Here is a 19,468-nt window from a genome sequence, read left to right on the forward strand (position 1 = left end):
TGTAGAAATGGTAGAGCTGCCACTCAATAAACTGGAGGTCCGTCTCCAGTTGCTGCCAGTTAGTCTGGTGGCCACATAGAGATGGGCCTTCTCAGTTGCTGCCCCGGGACTATGGAATGCGCTCCCTATTGAGATACGATCTTCTCCATCTCTGACAATTTTTTAAAAAATATTTAAAAACCCATCTTTTTACTCAGGCTTTTTCAGCTTCTTAATAATGTATAGGTTTTTAATTCTGTGATTGATTTTTAAATTGTTAGTTTTTAATTGTTTTTATGTGTTTTTATATGTTTTATATGTGTTTTATCATTGTGAACCACCCAGAGACACGAGTGTGGGGCGGTATAAAAGTGTAATAAATAAATAAATAAAATACAGCTCAGCTGACGAATTGTACTGATTTTAATCGATTAATCTATGACATCTGCACACATTTACATAAAGCAAAAAACATCCTTTCTTTTTAGTCGCGGAAGCAGGGACGAGTTGCTGCAACACAAAAGAAGAAATTCCTCCTGTATGTGAAAGCGAGGGAGGGAGGACGAGGAACAAGAACGCCTCTTTTCGGCCTAGACCCCAGGTATACATGACACATATAACGACTAGCTACCCGATTAACCGAGGATCCTGTAAATCGGCCCCATTATATTTAATCAATTAATTGACGAAACGTTGCTGCAGTCCTAGAGAAAATAAATGACTGCTGCACGGGGCTCCATTCCTGCCAGGGCTCAGTTCTAAGAAAGAGCATGCCTCTGCGCGTATGGATAATACTTGCCCGCCCCCTGCAAGGAAGTGCTTCGGCTGTTGCCCAGATTACCGCACATGTGAACGAGGCTCCCCACCAGACGCACTTCTGCCTGCCTAGTGGAAACTCATCTTCACTCGGCCGCCAGCTGGGGGTGGGGCCTGGTGGGGGTGTGTGGGGCCCGATGACGCAGGCAAGGGGGCGTGGTTTCTGCTCACGTGGTGCGGACGCGAGAGGGAGCAGGTAGGAGGCCTCTTTCCGCCGCCCCCTGCCCTGCTCATTGAATGCTCCCCCCGCCTCGAGAAGCGGCTTCTGTCCTTTGCAAACAAAGAAATAAACCTGCAGGGAGTGGGAGATAAAGGGGCACCAGGCCAACCCTCCCAGGGTTCCCTGCGGCTTTCGCAGTTGTATAGTAGGCAGAAGTTCCATAGGTGAGGCGGGGAGGGGAAAGCATGAGTGCTTTCGTTCCAGGCGCTCTGCGCCGAAAGTTCTTATTGAGGTACCCTTTGCACGCGTGTAGGGGGTGGCAGCATTCACACGCGCATATAGAGTCACGTGTCTGAGCCACCCTCTGGCTGCTGATCCACAGAATAAGTCGGTGACAGTAAGCGCCAGGGGGGTCCGGAAGGTAGCGGCAGCAGCAGACCTCCTGAACTAATCCCCGCCATCGCACCCCTCTCTCTGAAGGCTCTGCGGTTGTCATTCCTACAGGGCAGGCAATCGGGCAGCCCCCACCCCCCTGCACCCTCCTTTATGGCGGGCGAACGCGAAGGCAGCCCCTCCAGCCGAATGCAGATAGCCAAAGGCGCCTGCTGCGTAAGTAGCTCGGAGGGGGCCTCTTCCCACGAACCCACCCACCGACCCTGGCATCCTTAGCTTAGGCGTCCTCCATCCCCTACTGGGACACAGGTGTCTGCAGGATGGGGGCGGGGGCATGGCAGACAGATGGAGTACTGGGCAGATGCTGCTATGCTCAGGTGGGGTGGGCACAATCCTCGGCTGCCTCTCTCCCTCTCCTCTCCTCTAGGTACTTCTGCTGTCCCTGTTGATGCTCCCTTTGCTCCGGACGGCTTCGCAGCGCCTCTTCTCCATGGCCACAGCCGAACCCCACGTCCCAGGCAGCCTCTCGGCTGCCTTTGTCACCTGCCCCAATGAGACGGTCGCCAAGGAGATTGCCAGGTGTGGTGGGATTTGGGGGTAGGGATCCTTTCCTGTTGTGTGTCCATCATGAGGATCAGAAACCTAAGAAGAAACAGCCACCAGGTAGCCTGGCTAGTAGCCCCTGGCTGTGTGCTGAGGGTCTCTCTCTCTCTCTGTGTCCTGCAGAGCAGTGGTGGAGAAGCGGTTGGCGGCCTGCGTGAACATCGTCCCACAGATCACATCCATGTGAGTGCATTCCCTTTGCCCTGGGGGTCCAGAAGAGCTCAGCTGCTGGATCAGGCCAAAGGGGGTCCATGTAGGTCAGCATCATGTTTCTTGTGGCAGGTAGCCCAAAGCTTCTTTGGAAAGCCAGAAGCAGGGCATGAAACCAGGAGGCCCCCCCCTCCCCGCCGCCGCTGTCTGCTTCTTATCCTGCCTCTGACCATGGAGGTTCCATTCATGTATCTATTCCTGCTTTGAAGCCAGCTATGCCTGTGACCATAACTGCAGCAAGTTCCATTTGTCAGTTCTGTGTGGTGTGATGGACGTCCCTTTGCCTGGCCTTGGACTACACTAGCGATCGTCACTATTTTGCAGGTGGAGGCTAGTTTGGCAATTTCCCACCGTGCTGTCCTCAGTGCAGTGCTGTGCTTTCCCCAGCAGCCATAGGCACCCGCTTGGAAGGCATGGAGAGAGGTCTTTGAAGTGTAATAAATGTATTTATTTATTATTTCTCTCTGTAAAACCGCTTTGGAAACTTTTGTCGAAAAGTGGTATATAAATATTTTGTTGTTGTAGTCCTCCTTGGCACTTTCCTCATAGAGCTCTATGGAGAAGGCACTGAGAAAGACTACACTTCCCAGTGTCCCATGCATACCTTCCTAGAGGGTGCTGGAGCTTGAGAGGGCTCCGTTTCTCTTAAAGAGAACCACTAGTGCTGGGCAAAGTACTGCACTACACTGAGGACAGCATAGTGGGAAATTGCCAAAGTGGCCTCCACCTGCAAAAATAGTGAAGATTGCACTGCACAGTGGGAACAATCAACTCTACACAGTTCCAGGAGGGCTGCATTGAGTATTCTTCCTCTCAGCTAATCATGGAGCTGCACTTTGGGTCTGTGAAGGACAACCACTGCCTCCCCCCCACCCCCGCCGCCCCGGGGACTTGCAATGAAGAAAATGGATGCCTACTAGCATCGGCTTCTTTCCAAGGTTTCGGGCAGGAGTTTCCCACCCTTACTTGAAGATGCTGCCAGGAACCTGGGACCAGCCTAGGCATCATTCCTGTGTATTTCTCCTATTTTTAAATTGTCTTTCTCTTTAATAAGGCCAGCGTTTGGCTTAAAATAGATCCCGGGGAGAGGGTCTTTTGCTTCTTCTGGTTCATCCCTCCAGATAGCTTGTCTTTTTGTTTAAAGGTAAAGTGTGCCGTCAAGTCGATTTCGACTACTGGCACCCACAGAGCCCTGTGGTTTTCTTTGGTAGAATACAGGAGGGGTTTACCATTGCCTCCTCCCGCACAGTATGAGATGATGCCTTTCAGCATCTTCCTGTATCGCTGCTGCCCAATATTGTAGCAGCGGTGATTTGAACTGGCAACCTTCCGCTTGTTAGTCAAGCATTTCCCCGCTGCTCCAGTTTACTCCACCTCAATCCAAAGGTAGAGTCAAGAGCTGATGGGCCTTGGGGCTGTAGCTCAGTGATAGAGTCTCTGCTTGGCCTTACTTACTACTGTTATTTATATACTGCTTTTCAACAACAACAAAGTTCTGGAAGCAATTTACATAGAAAAAGAATAAGAAAATGGTTCCCTATCCTCCAAAGGGCTCAAAGCTAATAAGAAACATAATGTGTTTCTTTGCTTGGGTCCAAGCCATTCAAGAGAATGCTGCCTTCTTCATTAAACTTGCTGCCTTTTAAGATCATCTGGGGGGGGGGTCCGGTTGTGGTTGCCTCCAGCTTAGTTGGTGGCGAATTGAAATTGGGCCTTTTCTAGGGTTGCTCCAGGACCTTGGAACACACTTCCTAACAAAATTAGAGCCTCCCCTTCTCTGGATGTTTTTAAGAAGGACCTGAAAACATACATGTTGCAGGCATAGTTTTAAAGTTTTTAGTCTGGATTTTTATCTGTATTTAAAACTGTTTTAATTGAATTAACGTTTTAATTGTTGTGTTTTTAGATCATGAACTGCCCAGGGACTTGCGTATGGGGCGGTATAAAAAATGTGATAAATAATAAATAAATAATTAAAATGTAGATAACAGCCACTGAAGGGATGATGTGCTGGGACTGATTAGGTCCAGTTGCTCTCTCCCTGCTAAATATAAGAGAACTGCCACTTTGAAAGCTGCCTCTCTGCCTCGTTAGCAGGAAACTTGTCCCTGGTGGCAGCATCTCCAGGTGGGGCTGCAACAGGCACTGCCTGAAACCCTGGAGAGCTGCTGCCAGTCAGAGTGGGCTGTTCTGAGCTAGGGGCTCAGATGGAGAGGACCACTGTCTAGGCTTAGCAGGCCCACCTTAGGAGAGTCACACACACACCCCACGCACATCACCTTCCTTTCCCCCCCTCCTGGGGAGGTGGTTGCCTCTCACTGCTTCTCCCCTTTCTCTTGCAGCTACGAGTGGAAAGGCAAGATAGAGGAGGATGCTGAAGTCCTGCTGGTGAGCGAGCAAGCGGTCTTTTGCGCGAGCACCTCTGACTGTCCGTCCTTCCTCTCCCCCCCCCCACGCCCGCCTGCCCACTTTGCAAGTTCCCACGACTGTGTCCTCCCACCCCCGTTGTTCGTGAAGAAGCTGCAGTAATTCAGAGGGTTGCCATAGCGATGGTGCTGCCCTCCGCCAAGATAGAGAAGCCTTGTGCTCTCACGGTGGGGAGGCATGGCCATGGAGACTGGATCCTCTTCTGGGTCCTTTTGGGTTCCTGTGCTGCAGGCAAGACAGGCCCCATGGGATGGTAAAAATAGCTGGCCGCCTGTCATGAACCTGAGGGCGGGCCTCTGCCTGAAGGCAGGCATGCTGGGAGGTGTAGTCCAGCTGCTCCAGCTTGGGGGAGGGATGCCACTGGGGCCAGGAGGGGCTGCCAGGGAGAGCCCTGCTGCTGGAGGGAGAATGAGGGTCTCTGCCCTGGCTTTCCTCCAAGAGTCTGGTGTAATGTAAGGCAGAGGCCCAGCAGATCAAGGCCTCGGCTCAGCAGGCTCCCTTGGTATCCTGTCTTCCTCTTCCCCCACTCCTCTTCCCTTTTGCCCCACCCTGGGCTAGAGGGGAGATGGCAGCAGAAGGGGAAAGGAGCTGGGGTGGGGGTCCTGGAAAATGGGGAGGGAGGCTGAGGATTCTGTCACTTTTCCAGCCTCGAACCTGAGATCTTTCTTCCCCTCTCCACAGATGATAAAAACGCGGAGTTCTCGCATCTCGGCGCTCGCGGAGTTTGTCCGGTGAGTCCCGGCAGGGTGGGGTTGGGGTTAGGAAGGCTCTGTGCCCTGAGTTGGGCAACTGTGGGAAGGGGAAGGGGGTGACCGCACAAGACCACCCTGCCATCTCTCTGCTTGCAGGTCTGTGCACCCCTATGAAGTGGCGGAGGTGATAGCAGTACCGATCCAGCAGGGCAACCCGCCCTACTTGCAATGGGTCAGGGACACAGTGCCTGAATGAGAGAGATGACTGTGCCAAGAAGAGGGCGATGGTGGGGCAGGAGAGGAGGAGTGAGTTTGCAATGGACAGAAGCAATAAAGCATCGATATGCTGTGTGCCGAGTCTAGATCTGTTCTTATGCAGAGAGCGGGGGTGGGGGGGTACTGCATACTGCATGGGTGGATGGGAGGTGAGCTGTGGGGCAGGGAGGGAGAGGGACCCTCTTCTTTCTGCCGGAGACCTTGGAAAGCAGCAGCTGCCAACTGGGCTGGATGGCCCAACAGGTCACCTTGGAAAGTTGACTCCTTGGCACTTCACACAACCCGCTTGATCTGTCTGATTACTGGGATTTTTTCCAAGAAGCTGGACTTGGCATAGGGCTGCTACCTGATTAAAGAAATATTTGGGTGACTGAAACTCATACAATTAATCTAATTGATTAATAGGAGTAAAGAATAGTTTTGAAGCACAAAATGCGTTCCTTCCTTGTTTGTTGAGATGTACACATTTCAGAGAGCTGGACCCAAATGCTCTGACCACTTGTACCATCTCAGGGGTTGAATGTTCAGTGACTTTTGGCAAGGTCTGCCCCCCCCCCCCCGGAATGGAAAGTAGTTGATAGTGCTGTTGTACGTCTGTGTGTTATCACCTCTTCTTTATCCCTGCCCCCAAACGACTAGGGTAAAATTGCAGCCAGTTTTACACAGAAGAAAGGCTTATGGTTAGGGTAACAATGAACAAATTGTTGTACTCCCCATGGAGTCCTCTTTGGAGGACATTCCTGCCCATTTTCATTTCTATTCCTCAGACATTGATAAAAGTTTATAGTAATTTTTTTGTGTTTAAAACTTTCGAAACACCATTGCAAATATGGCTGCTGCAGGACAATAGAAGCATCACACTGAAAGCATTGCAATGCTATTACCTCTCCATCTCCAGAAAGGGAACAGAGCTGCACTCCACAGTTCTGAATGTGCCCTTCCTTCTTAAGGAGATCAGAATCGCCTGCCAGAATGAGTCCACCTAATGTTACAACATTCAGTAAGTCCATCAGTCAGTTTTTTAAAACGTCTAAAAGCGTCCCCCCCCCCCAGGTTAACTGGGAAGCAGGTTATTTTAGAAAGATATAATTATTGTTTCTCTGAAGAGGTATTCTTCCTCAACAGCTCCAAGTTCTAAAGAGTGCATCACAACTCTTGACTTTGGACATGTAGGGGAGGCTATGCAAGCCTGGTCAGCCTTTTGCCCTGCGCTGTGTGGGTTAAGGGCAGGACACGGAGCCAAAATCTTCTAGGCAGGAAGAATGGCTGGAGGGGGGCGGGGGCGGTTCTGCCCCAGGAAGCAGCCACAGCCGGAGTCTCTACCATAAGCTTTTTATTCAGCGTGGTGCTTTGTACAGTTAGTGTTCGTAGCGGCGGCAGCCACGAGACACAGAAGCGGCGATGCAGGCGCAGATGGCGGGCGGTTGTGGGGGAAGAAGGGGGTAAGCAAGCCCCTCCCTCCCCCCTCCCTCTCTACCCTAAGGGAAGCAGGGCCCTGTTCCACTCACATCAGGCCTCCTTAAATAAAACCTTTTACCAACAAACAGTAAAAAAATAAGCTGACATTAAACTCTCCAAGACGATGGCCCAGCTTTTGGGGGGAAGCGGCAGCAGCTAGCAGAAATTCTCGAGTCCCACCCCAACGGCTGCCCCCTGCCTTGGAAATAAACTGCACAGTCAACGTTCCTTGCGGGGGAGCCGGTGTTGCCCCCCAGGCTCCTGGGGGAAGGTGCTCTGCCCCATCCAGTCGCCCCCCCACTCTGTCAAAGGCAGGACAGCCGCTGTGGATCCTACAGCCTTGGAGCTCTCCGCGGGAGGAGCGTTCCTGGGGGTCTGTCTGGTTCCAGGAGGATGCAGGGACCCCCAAGGAGCTCAGCCACGGGGGCTAGAACATACCTCCCCCATTCCACTCCACCAGGTACTGGACGGTTCCGTCTGTGGTGATGCGGCGGGCCAAGATCCGCACCGCCTCCCCGCGGGCCAGACGCCCCATGGCCCCGAAATAGCTGCTGCTGGATGGGGTGCTGGCAGGTGTGCAGAGGGCTGAGGGAGCAGGGGCCGGAGGCTGGGCTGGGCGCTTGGTGGTGGTGGTGGTGGTGGTGGCGGCGGCAGCAGGAGGGGCCAAGCAGGGCAGAAATACACTGGGCCGCTCAGGGCTCTCGTGCTCCGTCGAGGCAGCTGCATCGCAAGGATCGAGGGCGGCTCTGCTGCTTGTGCTGCAGGAGAGAGCGAGAGAGAGCAGGCACAGGAGTCAGCCAGTCTGTGCCTTCCCAGCTGAGCTGCCCTCTAGAGAGCGGGGGGGGGGGGGGCGCGGGCGGGCCCACTCATGATCTCTGAAACAGGGATTCCCGGCTGCTGTTGACTACAACTCCCAGCATTCTCAGCTGCAGTATCCTTTGGCTGAGGAATTGTGGGAGTTGTAATCAACCAGCCACCTAATGGCACAATGGGGGAATGACTTGAATAGCAAGCCAGAGCTTGCCGGTTCGAATCCCCGCTGATGCCTATATCAGGCAGCAGCGATATAGGAAGATGCTGAAAGGCATCATCTCACACTGCGTGGGTGGACCCTTTGGCCAGATGCACAGTATGTTCCAATCCAGACGACAGGGTGAGAGAAACGCTGCCTCCAGCTGGTACCTTCCCTGTTTAAACCCAAAGTCTTCCTAACTCTCAACCAAGCATGCCCCTGGAGGTTTTAAGTTGTTGTTTTCCTTTAAAGTAGTAGCCCTGGATTGGACTGAAGAAATATCCATTTGGCAGTGAGAAGGGAGAAAAACATCTCTGAAGGAAATCAGTGGAGTTTGAGGGGTTTATGTCACCAACATTTAGTTACTGGATGTGCACCGGGCTATCCAGGGAAGCAAGCCTTCCTCTCGCCAGCCCCTCCACAACCTGGCATGGGTTGCCAGCTGCCTTGTTCTGTCTGGGAAAAGCTGGGTCTGCTTCAGCAACAGGACTGCAATTTTTCAACCAAGGGAAGCCCATGCCCTCCCACACTAGCCAGCAGCTGGGCGCAAGAGCCCTTTCTTCTCTTTTCTCAAAGAAACGTAGGTAGCAGCCTTATACCGAGTAAGACACTTGGTCCATCTAGCTCAGTATTGTCTACACCAGCAGTAGATAACTTTGGCTCTCCAGCTGCTGTTGAACTACAACTCCCATCATCCCCAGCTTGTGTCTGGGGATGATGGGAGTTGTAGCTCAACAGCAGCTGGAGAACCAATGTTGCTTACCCTGGTCTACTCTGACCGGCAGCAACTTCTCCAAGATTTCATTCAGGAGTCCTTCCCAGCCCTACCTGGAGATACTGCCAGGGATTGAACCTGGGACCTTCTGCAGGCAAAGCCGAGGCTCTGCCCCTGAGCTACAGCCCCATCCCTCTACATATTTTAAGCCTGTATTTCTATGTTGGCCATCAGTGTCTAGCCACCAAAGAGACATTTCAGTCTAGCTGGTGTTCTCCTGGTGGAAGTCTTCAAAAATTCACCCCCTGCCTTCTTGGGCTGGAGACCTCCAGGGTTTCTTAACCTTGGGTCCCCAGATGTTGTTGGACTACAACTCCCATCATCCTCGGCCGCAAAGGCCATAACTGAGGATGATGGGAGTTGTAGTCCAACAACGTCTGGGGGCCCAAGGTTAAGAAACCCTGCTCTACTCCAAGCCTCCTTGCAAGCTTCTCTTGGATCGCTGGGTGGCTCATAAGACGATGGGTGCTCTCTGAGGGCCCAGATCAGTGTTCCTTGCAACAGGGATTCCCGGATGTTGCTGACTACAGCATCTCCCATCATCTCCAGCCAAAGGCCATTGCAGCTGGGGATGATGGGATTGTAGTCAACAACATCTGGGAGTCCCTGTTGCAAGGAACACTGGTGTGACCCCAAATTCCAGCATGAAGACAGGAGGATTCCTCGCTCTCCACTCCACAGGCCAAGTGGGGAAAGGCTGTTCCCTCGAAAGCTGCTGGAATCCCCTCTAGCACCACAGTGTTGCCTCCCACCCCGTCATCATCCCATGGCCCAGTCAGTCAATAACGGATGAGTCCAGAGAGCTGTGTTTGGGTCTTCTGTGAGAACAAGTGGGAAAAGCAGGGTCAGGAGTGCCTGCATCCCACACTCAAGGAAGGAGATCTGCCCCCCCGCCCACTCCCAACCCAACTTTTGGAAGGAGAACATGGCAGCTTGGAAATCTCGCTCTCAGAGCCAGAAGTTGCTCAGCAAGGCCAACAAGCTGTTAGGAAAATAGGAAGCTGCCATATACTGAATCAAGCCACTGGTCCATCTAGCTCAGTATTGTCTACCCAGACTGGCAGCGGCTTCTCCAAGGTTGCAGGCAGGAGTCTCTCCCAGCCCTATCTTGGAGATGCTGCCAGGGAAGGAACTTGGAACCTTCTGATGCTCCTCCCAGAGCGGCCCTATCCGCTGAGGGGAATATCTCACAGTGCTCACACTTCTAGTCTCCCATTCAAAGGCAAACCAGGGCAGACTGTGGGGCAAGTCATGCTTGCGACCACAAGACCAGCTCTCCTCCCTGTAAATCTGGAGACCCCCCTCGCCAAACCACACCCCGCTCTCACCTCAAGGTCCCTGCGGTGTTGGCCGAGGGATGGAAGGAGGCAAACATCCGGATGGGGGTGCTGTGGGGAGAGAGGCAGACCGTCAGCGTGGAGCGGGGCCAGGCCGCTTCCCCCGGCTGGGGCAGCCTGCCCTGCCACGGCGGCTCCCTCACCTGTCCTGGCAGCGGGCGTCCGTGCGGCGGAAGTTGTAGGTGCTGGAAGTGCCGCCGGAGCCGCCATAGCTCTGGTTAGCGCTGACTGGGTTCTGCACCACCTCCTGCCGACAGAGGGGACGGAAGCGTGACGAGGCAGCTCAGCAAGCCCCTCCCCGGGCAGCCCGACGCCAGGCCAGGCCCCACCCCAGGGACCCTGGTGGTCTTGAGACACCGGCCAGCAGGACAGACGTGCACTGCCCATCCGGGGCAGGTGCAGAGGCAGGGGAGACAAACCCCACCCCCCCGGGATTAAGCCAGCCGCACTGAATTCAATGGGACTTACTCCCAAGTAAATGGCTTAAGGATTGCAGCCTTTGCCCATGCACCCGCAAACCCCACCCCCCCACCGATGGAAAGGTCCCGTGGACACCTTTGGCCCTTCTCCTCCTCCTCTGTGGCGTGTCCTCTGGCTCTTCCCCTGCCCCGAGCCATCCCTCCCTCCCCCCCACCCGCGGCACCCCATTACCTGAGTGAGGGCTCTCTCCAGCCGCTCCCTCTCCTGGGTGCTGCGCTCCTCCACGCTCAGGGCTGGCTTTCCCCCGCCCCGCTTCCGCCTGGCCCTCCTGCGCTCCGGCCCCTTCCCACGCCTGCCCTGCCCTGAAAGGAAGCTGTAAGAGACCCTCCTTATCTGCACAGCACGGAGGGGGTGCTGAAGATGCAGAGGGCGGGCGGGGGGGGGCAGGGAAGGGAGGGCCACATTCCTGCTCCCCCAGCAAAGTCCTGCTGAGCCTGTAGGCTGCTCCCCCACCCCCAGCACCCTCTAGGGCAAGGCTGCACAGCTCTGCCCTTCCAGCTGCTGTTGGACCACAACTCCCATCACCCTCAGCTGCAGTGGCCAACAAGTCAGGGGTGATGGAGCTGTAAGCCATCCGAAATACAGTCAAGCTGTCGCTGTCTATGGAAGAAACATGAGGATGTGGTTTGCGTAGTACAGATACGTACGGTGGAGAAAGTATGGAAACCTTTCTGTGTTAGAAAGGATTTGGCATCTCATTGTCCTCTCTAGGAATGTCATACAGAAAAGTCACTGAAGAAGACATCTGGTTGAAACGTGTCTGACTTTTACTGGAAATGGGAAGAACTAAGGATTCTTACTTATGGGGAACTTATTTGAGGACTTTTCAAAACCGAGGACAATATTAAGAGCTTTTGGCATTTACAAGCCTGCGAAAATGTCCTTTCAATACGGTTAGGCTCATTATTATTATTATTATTATTATTATTATATTTATATCTCGCTCTTCTTCCAAGGAGCCCAAAGCGGTGTACTACATACTTGAGTTTCTCTTTCACAACAACCCTTTACTTTACTAGTGTTTTATGTATCAAAACGGTTTTTTAGGGCAAATTTTTGAGTCTGTTACTGCAGCTCCCAATCATGCCCAGCCACAGTGGTCAATAGTGGGGGATGATGGGAGCTGTAGTCCAGCCACAGCTGGAGGGCTGTGAAGTTGTGCAGCCTTGCTCTACTACAGCCCTTGCAGGCTCACCCCTGGACCAGGAGGAGGGGCAGGCCGAGGGAGAGCTTACTCACCTGCTGTCTGAGATCAGGGGTGACCTGCTGTCCCCGCGACCGTCTGGGATCTGTGGTGCGGGAGGTGGGATCCGCAGGTGCAGCCCAAAGAGGCCCTTGCGCTTCTTGATTTCCTTCCCAGAGATGAACCTGCAGGGTGGGGAACATAGGAAGCTGCCATAGACTGAGTCAGACCATTTGTCCATCTAGCTCAGTATGGTCTACACAGACTGGCAGCAGCTTCTCCAAGGATGCAGGCAGGAATCTCTCTCAGCCCTCTCTTGGAGATGCTGCCAGGGAGGGAACTTGGAACCTTATGTTCGTCCCAGAGCAGCTCCATCCCCTGAAGGGAAGATCTTACAGTGCTCACACATGTAGTCTCCCATTCATATGCAACAAGGGTGGAACCTGCTTATCTAAGGGGACAAGTCATGCTTACTAGCACAAGACCAGCTCTCCTCCAGGGGTTGAGCAGAGCAGCTCGCTGGCTCCAAGGACAGCAACCCCAGAGATGGGGGAGCAAGGGTGGTGGTGGTGGGGAAAGGATGTCCTATGCCTGCACTGCATTTTACCAGGCAGCAAACAGGGGCAAAAAAGAGGCCTCCCAGAGGCACATGGCCTACCTGTCCTTGTGGCTGGTCAGCGCACTAAGCAGTTGGCTGTACCGCTCCCCCTTGGGCGTGTCTGAGAGCTGCAAGGGCCAATGGAAACAGAGGAAGCGTCAGCAGGTGTCAAGGTCTATGCCCCGCCTCCACCAGAACACTCTTAACCTTTGCTATCTGTCCCCTACCCATTTCCACACGATCAGAGCCCTGGCAGGATCCCACACCACTGACCACCGCACAGGCCAGCGAGGGGGCGGCTGTGCAGAGACCCCTGGAGACTTACAGGGGAAGATCTCCCCTCCACCTCCCTCAGCTGACCAAAGCAGCAACACACAGACTGCCTCCCCCCTCCTCATGCCTATAGTTTACGGGATCGGCTGCGAGGTGAGGAAAAAAGAATGAAAGCCGGTACACACAAACACACAGAGCCCAATTTTGACAAGCGTTCCCTTCTGCCTCCCATTCGCCCCTCAAAGGGTCTGAAACAAAATCCAACTGGCCGACTCCTGCCCGCCTCTGCAGGGCCCTCTCACCTCTCCCAGGAGGAGGCTGTCCCAGTTCTCGCTGGCAAAGGGGAGGATCTCTCGCTCAAAGTCAAAATACTTCTTCTTGCAACAGATGCTCAGGTGGTAGAGGATGAGATGGGCCACATCCACCCTGCAGAGAGGGCAACCCAAGAACACCAGTCAACACAGGCCCCCCAGGAAGAGGCCCACCCACAGGCTGGCAAGATGACTGGGCTAGCTGCAAGGTCAAGGCTGCTTGCCCTATCCTGCCCCATTGGGCTGCCGGCTACTTTCTCACTGGGGCTCTCTAGGCACTCTGCTCTTCCAGTTCGGCTGAAAGTGCAAGATCTGCCACGACAATCCCATAATGCCTGGTCCCACAGACAAGATCCTAAAATGTTCCAAAGGAAAATGCTCCCTTCCTCCTAAAGTGATTCCTGCCTCTGGAAGTGGTTGCTTCTTTCCCATAGTGTTCCTGGCTGGGCCCTTGCATTTCCTTTAATTACTCTGGGACAATTCAAAGCGTAACAAAATCAGTCATGTGAACACTTTTGTAATGACTGTCGCCACAAGCAAATTTTCAAAGTTGATACTATGTGTACACCCACTGACAAGAGAATACCTCCTACTGCAATGCCTTACAAAACCCTTACATTTTATAGGGAGTATTTGAAATGTGCAAAATGCAACAGCAATGGAATCAGACTTTTTAGACATAGTTTCTGATTCCGTTATCAATGTATACTTTCAGACACTGTCCATAATATTTAAGAGTTTTGTAAGAAGATGGCCTTGTAGTAGATGTTCTCTTGCCAGTGGGTATACATAGTTGTCAATTTGAAAATTTGTTTATGGTTACAGTCGTTGAAAAAAATGTTAATGTGCCTGATTCTGTTACTCTTGGAATTGCCCTCTGCACCCTTCTGCAGCCAGAGCAATGGCTCTTATTTCATGTACTATATCACAGTTGTGCTTTAGCGGAAAGCCTGGAATAACAGAAACGCCTCATTAAAGTGCCAATTCAGGAAGGCAGAGACTTAGTTACACAGCTCCCAGGGCCAAAACACACAGCACTCCTGTGGGAGGGAGAGAGCCCCCCTCCCTGCCTCCTATCTTCAGCTTTGGGGCTCCAAAGGCCCCTCGCTTGCCTGCTGGACTCACCATCTCAGGGGGAGACGTCGGACACTCTCGGGGCCCCCCGCACACACGCAGCATTCAAAGACGTAGAACCTGCCACAGACCCAAAGCATTAGTCACACAGCCCGTTCTCGCCATCCCACACTCCCAGCTCTGACCCCCTTGCCAAGGGCCTCACCTATCCCCATAGAGTAAGGGCTTGCTCAGGCACTGGGTGCAGGCCTCATGAAACCACTGGGCGCACTGGCAACACTGCAGCATCTTCAGGTTCCACCTGGGACAAGAGGAAGGGAGGAGTCAGGGGCGCCCATCAAACCCCACCCCTTACACAGGACGGGGACGGGGGCGGGAACTAGTCCAGTTCCTGAGCTCAGAGCCACTCTTGCCCACATCCTCACTCCAGTGGAATGGCCAGGGGGACTGTGTGGGGAAGGAGTGGGAGATATAGGGCAGGTGAAGACAGGCCTTTGGTGGCTGAGGGAATTGGGGGCCACGGGGAGCTAGGAACACAGGAAGCTGCCTTATATTGAGTCAGGCCATTGGCCCATCTAGCTCAGGATTGTCTACACGGCGGGGGGGGGGGGCATTTGGGCATGTTGTTGCAAAATATAAAATGTTTAAAAACATTAAAATTTTAAAAAAGGATTGTCTACACTGACTGGCAGCAGCTCTCCAAGGTTTTAGGCAGGAGTCTCTTCCAGCCGTACCTGGACATGCCGCCAGGGACTGAACCTGGAACCTTCTGCATGCAAACAGAGGCTCTGTCAGTGAGCTTTGGCCCCATCCCCTAAGGGGAAGAGCTTACAGCAGATGGTGTGCACATGCAGTCACCCATCCATATGCAAACCAGGGTGGACCCTGCTTAGCATAGGGGACAATTCATGCTTGCCACCACAAGACTAGCTCTGTTGTTTCCAATGGCCTGGACAAAGGGACATGATGGGGGGAAAGGCGGAGAGGCCTTTAGGGGCTAGCAGCACTGATGACTCAATGGAGCCTCCAGCAGCAGAGGCAGTGTATCAACAAATTAACAGCGGCTGCTGTTGGGAGTGGGATGTGGCCTTCGTGCTGCCCCCCGTGGCATCTGGTGGCCACTTCAGGAAGAAGCAGGGCAATGCCTGGGCAAGAGGGACTCTTCCCGGTCAGATCCTGGCAAGCTCTTTGGCGCCTCAGTGAAGCCCTTTCTTGCTACAAACCCTGCCTCAACTCCGGCAGCCAATGCCTTCTTGCCCTCCCTCTCCCCGGGATGTGGGGCAGCCCACACTCAGACTCACTCGCCAGGGCCACCACAGTAGCAGTAGCATTGCTGCCGGTTGGTGAGGTGCTCAGCGTCCCACTCCAGGGTCTTGAGCTGGTATGGCAGCACGAGCTTCATGCCCAGCATGGCTTTGGCGTAAGGGCCCTTCTTGAGGGCACCCCCCCGCTGTGGGGAGAGAGAGAGAGAGAGAGAGAGAGAGAGAGAGAGAACACTAGAGGGTCAGAACTTCCACCAGATGGAAGCCAGACTGTTGGGGGGAGACAGTTTGCTGGAGCATGGACGAGCCCAAGCAAACCTGCCAAGGTAGTCAAGATCACAGCCACCCTGCTGAAGAGTCATAGCCCCTGTTAGCATAGTTAGAAGAAGCACCCAAATCCTATTGGGATGTAGCAGAATGCTGAGAGTGGAGGCAGGCTCTCACCACTCAGGGCTTGACGGCAGGTCTCAAGAATCAAGCAAGGCCTGCTGGGCCGAGGGGGGGAGGAGGCCCAGACAGCGACTTCTCATCTCACGGAGGGCCCCACTTAAAGCCTCTGCCATAAGGCAATGGCAGCCAAAGGAGAAAAAGGGGCAAGAAACCCTGAGAAGCAGCATGCCGTGGGGCAGGCAAAGGCTGCCCCGCAGCTGTGTGGCCAGGGGAGCCCGATCCAGTAGCAGCCATGCACACCGCCTCCTCACCTTGGTCGCCACAGCGAAGACACACTGCCTGCACATCCAGGCACTGTCGCTGAGCACTCTGGGAAGGTGGCACTCCTGATGGTAGGCTGTGGGGTGGGGGAAGAAGGCAGGAAGAACAATACTGAGATTTCGGAGCTGGACAGCCCTCTGAGGTCACCTAGTTCAGCCCCATGCCCAGTGCAGGACTTCTGGGGCTAAAGCACCCTGGCAGATAATCCAGCCTCTGCTTGAAGTACTCCAGTTAGGAAGTGCTCATCAGCTTTCCTCTCCCCTTTGGTCACTGATCCCATTGTCCAGCTGCTCTTGCCATGAAGAAGCTTCTCCAAAATCTAACCTCCTGTGACTTAAGCCCATTTGATTTAAGAATATAGGAAGCTGCCTTCTACTGAGTCAGACCTTGGTTTATCTTGCGCAGCTTTGTCTCCACACGGACTGGCAGCAGCTCTCCCAAGGTTACAGGCAGGACAGGGGCATAACTACTATTAGGCAAGGGAGGTGACTGCCTGGGGGCCCCCATGCCTCGAGGGGCCCCCCAGAGGCAAGTCACATGAGGCAAGTCACATGACTATATATTATGAAGTGTGTGTGTGAGTGTGTGTGTGTATCAGCAAAGGGCCCATTTTAAAATTTTGTCTCTGGGCCCACTCCAGCCTTGTTACACCCCTGAGGCAGGAGTATTTCCCAGCTGTACCTGGAGATGCTGCCAGGGACTGAAACTAGGAAACTTCTGCATGCCGAGCAGGGGCTCTGCCCCTGAGCTATGACCCCCATCCCTGAAGGAGAATGTCTTACAGCACTCAAATTGAGTCACCCATCAAATGCAAACCGCCTTGGGATGCGGAAGCCTTATGAAAGGCGGTCTAAAAATTGAACAATAAACAAACAAATAATAGATGGGTCCTGCATAGCCAAGGGGGCAATTCATGCTCGCTGCCACAAGACCAGCTCCCCTCCCTAGTCCTACTCTGTGGGGCAGCAGAGAACAAGGAAGATCCTCTGGTGACAGGGTGGGGGGAGTGTTCAGAGAGCCCCCTTCACTCACCATGGCTGCATTTTTCGCACCTCACCAGGCGGTTTTCTGGGCTCACAGCCTCCAAGTGGCACACGCAACACGCCTGCTCTTCCCCTGGCACGGCCGCTGTGGGGAGGAAGGACGGACGGACAGATCCCGGAGGGAACAGAGAGAGCGTCCTCAGTGTCAGGTCTGCCCCCCCCCCCATGCAACCCTCCAGCCAGGAATCAATTGTTCCAACCACTTTTTCCACAAACCCTGGCAGAGGCAGAGGTGAGGAAGAAGAATGCCACGGGGGGGGGGGGGGCTCCCTTGGCCCCCCTTGAAACGTGGCTTCCAGAAAGGGCTGAGAACAGAGATAAAAGCCCCCAAGTGGTGCCGGTGGTGGGAGGGGCAGGTCGAATGGGCAAACTGACCTGGATTAATGTCCTTCCAGAGAACGAGGAACTGGGAGTCATCCTCAAACTGCACCAGGCAAACCTGCCGAAGGGGGTCCACCTACCGGAGAGGAGTGGAGAGAGGCGGGCTGAACAGCTTGGAACAGGGAGGGAAGCCAGGGGTGGGGTGGGGGGTCAGGGGTCAGTGCTGCCACTGACCTTCTTGATGGTGCCCAAGTAGAGAAGCCCGTCGGTCCACCTGGCCAAGACATCCTGCCCTTCCCAGAAGCGGGGCCAGCCAGGGACAGTGGTGCTGGGGGAGCAGGGCAAGGGTGAGGTGGCGGCAGCGGCGGCGGCGGCAGCGGAGGAGGAGGAGGCCCCAGCTGGCCGCTTCCAGGGGCCAGAGGTCAGGCGGGAGCTGGTCCGCGTCACTCGGGCAGGGGGGGTGGGAGGCTCACTCGCCATCACATTGCGCCCCACCTAGGGATGGAGAGCGAGAGAGAGCAGGGAGAGGGATGACCCCCAGTCGGGAATCCACTGAAGAACCCACCAGGAGTCCTACTGCGTGGCCTCGCCCTCCCTCACCTCTGACCCTCTGCTGTCCTTCCCCAACATCGGCCTCACCTCTTGGTTTCCAGCCCCCTAACCCAAGAGACTCTATGGCTATCCCCGCCCTCTCCTTGCCACCTTCCCTGCAAGGAAGGATTCTCAGACATGTTGTGTGTGTGGCGGGGAGGGGGGGGGGTTGAGGATGTGCTGGGTGAAGGAGGGGGGGGTCGCCGTGAGAGGAAGGAAGTCTCCCCATTGCAGGGGATGTTTGGTGGCAGGGGTCAGTCTCTCTATCCCTCTAGGGCAGCAGAAGCAGATGCCCCATCTCTGCCCCCTTACCCGCTCCTGGGGCTGCCTGTGGAGTGGGGGGGGCTGCCGAGCTCCCTCCCCGTGGGGGAGGGGGTGCCTGGGGGGCTCAGGGGCGAGACAGCGGGACCCTCTGCAGCTCCATCCTCAAGCAGAGCCCGAGTGACGCAGCAGCCAGAGTGGGGTGCAGCAAGGGGGGATTCAGAGAGACGTCAGTCACAGGGGCCCCCCTAGCGCCCCCACCCTGTCTAGCCCTGCTACTGCTGCCACTGTTGGACCTTTGGGGCCATGAGCCAAGGAACGGACGTGAGGGCAGCCCCGGGCAGGGGGCAGGGAAGCCCCCCACCCCACCCTGGACGGATCTGCAGGCAACTACACAGGTCGCATACACACCCTCCCGCCCATGCTCCTTCCGCTTTGACCTGCCTGCTTAAAACCAGGCAATACTTCCCCTGCCCCACTGGAAACTCCCCCTCAATGCATCCCCCCCCCTCTATTGCCCTTAAGCGACCTTCAGCTGCGCTGCTGCTTCATCTCTGCTTCTCCCCCACCGTTCAAGGGAGGTCCTCATGCAACACGCCCCCCGCCGCCAGACACCCCCCCCCATACTCCTCCAGGTTCTGCACTTGACCTGACCCCGCCCCCCGCGTATGCATTTGATCTCCCTGAGGGGGCACTGCCCCTCCCTCTCCTCCTCCAGTGTCTCCTTCCCTTTGATTCCCGCCCCCCGCCCCGTTTTCAAAACTCCTTCTGGGTGTGTGACAGAAGGAGAGCCCGCCATTCAACAGGTAAAGCTTCAACACATCTCTCCCCCCACCACCCCCAACGGCAATAGGGGAGAGGGCTACACCTGTGGAACTGATGCTGCCTGTTGCTCAGGATCAGGAAGGAACCCTTTAAGGGGGGGAAGAAGGACGAAGCCCACCCACCCTGCTCTCTCTCCCCTCCCCTGGCCCCGCCCTCCCCTGCCTGGCTCTCGGGCGGCGAACTCCCCCTCCAGGAGCGCGTGCGCGCGAGAAACAGCCGGGCCCTCCTTCTCCTCTGGGCGTTGAGGAGCGCGCACGCCGGCCACGGGGACGAGCGCAAGGGCCCAAGCGCGGCCGTTGGGAACAGGGGGCGGGGCACACGAGCGAACGAGAGCGCGATAGGCCGGCCTCGGGGAGAGCGTCGGCATCCCATTGGCTGCGGCGCGCCAGCGCCCGGA

At 55.1% G+C, this 19,468-nt stretch overlaps 2 protein-coding genes across 9 annotated transcripts; one reads left to right on the forward strand and one right to left on the reverse strand.

Moving 5' to 3' along the window:
* Positions 1-457: 457 nt before the first annotated feature.
* On the forward strand, positions 458-5,631 carry CUTA (cutA divalent cation tolerance homolog). 5 transcript variants are annotated; one of them, XM_053296950.1, is made up of 7 exons: positions 958-991; positions 1,460-1,564; positions 1,776-1,927; positions 2,075-2,134; positions 4,504-4,549; positions 5,270-5,319; positions 5,437-5,631. In XM_053296950.1, the coding sequence occupies exons 2-7, from the start codon at positions 1,502-1,504 to the stop codon at positions 5,534-5,536; spliced, it is 471 nt and encodes a 156-aa protein (XP_053152925.1). In that variant the 5' UTR covers positions 958-991; positions 1,460-1,501; the 3' UTR covers positions 5,537-5,631. The 5 variants fall into 5 exon arrangements, with proteins under 5 accessions (XP_053152930.1, XP_053152928.1, XP_053152925.1 ...); XM_053296951.1 differs by lacking the exon at positions 958-991 and adding an exon at positions 999-1,179; XM_053296955.1 differs by lacking the exons at positions 958-991; positions 1,460-1,564 and adding an exon at positions 458-580.
* A 1,241-nt stretch (positions 5,632-6,872) lies between these two features.
* Positions 6,873-19,458, reverse strand: PHF1 (PHD finger protein 1). 4 transcript variants are annotated; one of them, XM_053296918.1, is made up of 15 exons: positions 19,234-19,458; positions 17,629-17,889; positions 17,449-17,530; positions 17,063-17,158; positions 16,021-16,106; positions 15,359-15,507; positions 14,263-14,358; positions 14,109-14,177; positions 12,975-13,098; positions 12,460-12,527; positions 11,858-11,986; positions 10,790-10,931; positions 10,282-10,385; positions 10,130-10,189; positions 6,873-7,772 (listed from the first exon to the last, which is right to left on the reverse strand). In XM_053296918.1, exons 1-15 carry the CDS (start codon positions 19,441-19,443, stop codon positions 7,442-7,444), a joined length of 2,007 nt encoding a protein of 668 aa, XP_053152893.1. In that variant the 5' UTR covers positions 19,444-19,458; the 3' UTR covers positions 6,873-7,441. The 4 variants fall into 4 exon arrangements, with proteins under 4 accessions (XP_053152893.1, XP_053152896.1, XP_053152894.1 ...); XM_053296921.1 differs by lacking the exon at positions 19,234-19,458 and adding an exon at positions 19,115-19,218; XM_053296919.1 differs by lacking the exon at positions 19,234-19,458 and adding an exon at positions 18,776-18,862.
* Positions 19,459-19,468: the final 10 nt, after the last annotated feature.

The sequence above is a fragment of the Hemicordylus capensis genome, chromosome 2 (assembly GCF_027244095.1).
Source record: "Hemicordylus capensis ecotype Gifberg chromosome 2, rHemCap1.1.pri, whole genome shotgun sequence".
Classification (NCBI taxonomy): Eukaryota; Metazoa; Chordata; class Lepidosauria; order Squamata; family Cordylidae; genus Hemicordylus; species Hemicordylus capensis.

Bases quoted from the DNA above. Each gene is read 5' to 3' on its own strand.
- CUTA (XM_053296950.1), top strand. From the start codon at position 1,502: ATGGCGGGCGAACGCGAAGGCAGCCCCTCCAGCCGAATGCAGATAGCC. The intron at 1,565-1,775 runs GTAAGTAGCTCG...CCTCTCCTCTAG, and splicing joins TAGCCAAAGGCGCCTGCTGC to GTACTTCTGCTGTCCCTGTT. The intron at 5,320-5,436 runs GTGAGTCCCGGC...CTCTGCTTGCAG, and splicing joins GCGCTCGCGGAGTTTGTCCG to GTCTGTGCACCCCTATGAAG.
- PHF1 (XM_053296918.1), bottom strand. From the start codon at position 19,443: ATGGGATGCCGACGCTCTCCCCGAGGCCGGCCTATCGCGCTCTCGTTC. The intron at 16,107-17,062 runs GTGAGTGAAGGG...CCCACCCCACAG, and splicing joins GTGCGAAAAATGCAGCCATG to CCTACCATCAGGAGTGCCAC. The intron at 10,932-11,857 runs GTGAGTAAGCTC...GGTCTCTTACAG, and splicing joins CCCCTGATCTCAGACAGCAG to CTTCCTTTCAGGGCAGGGCA.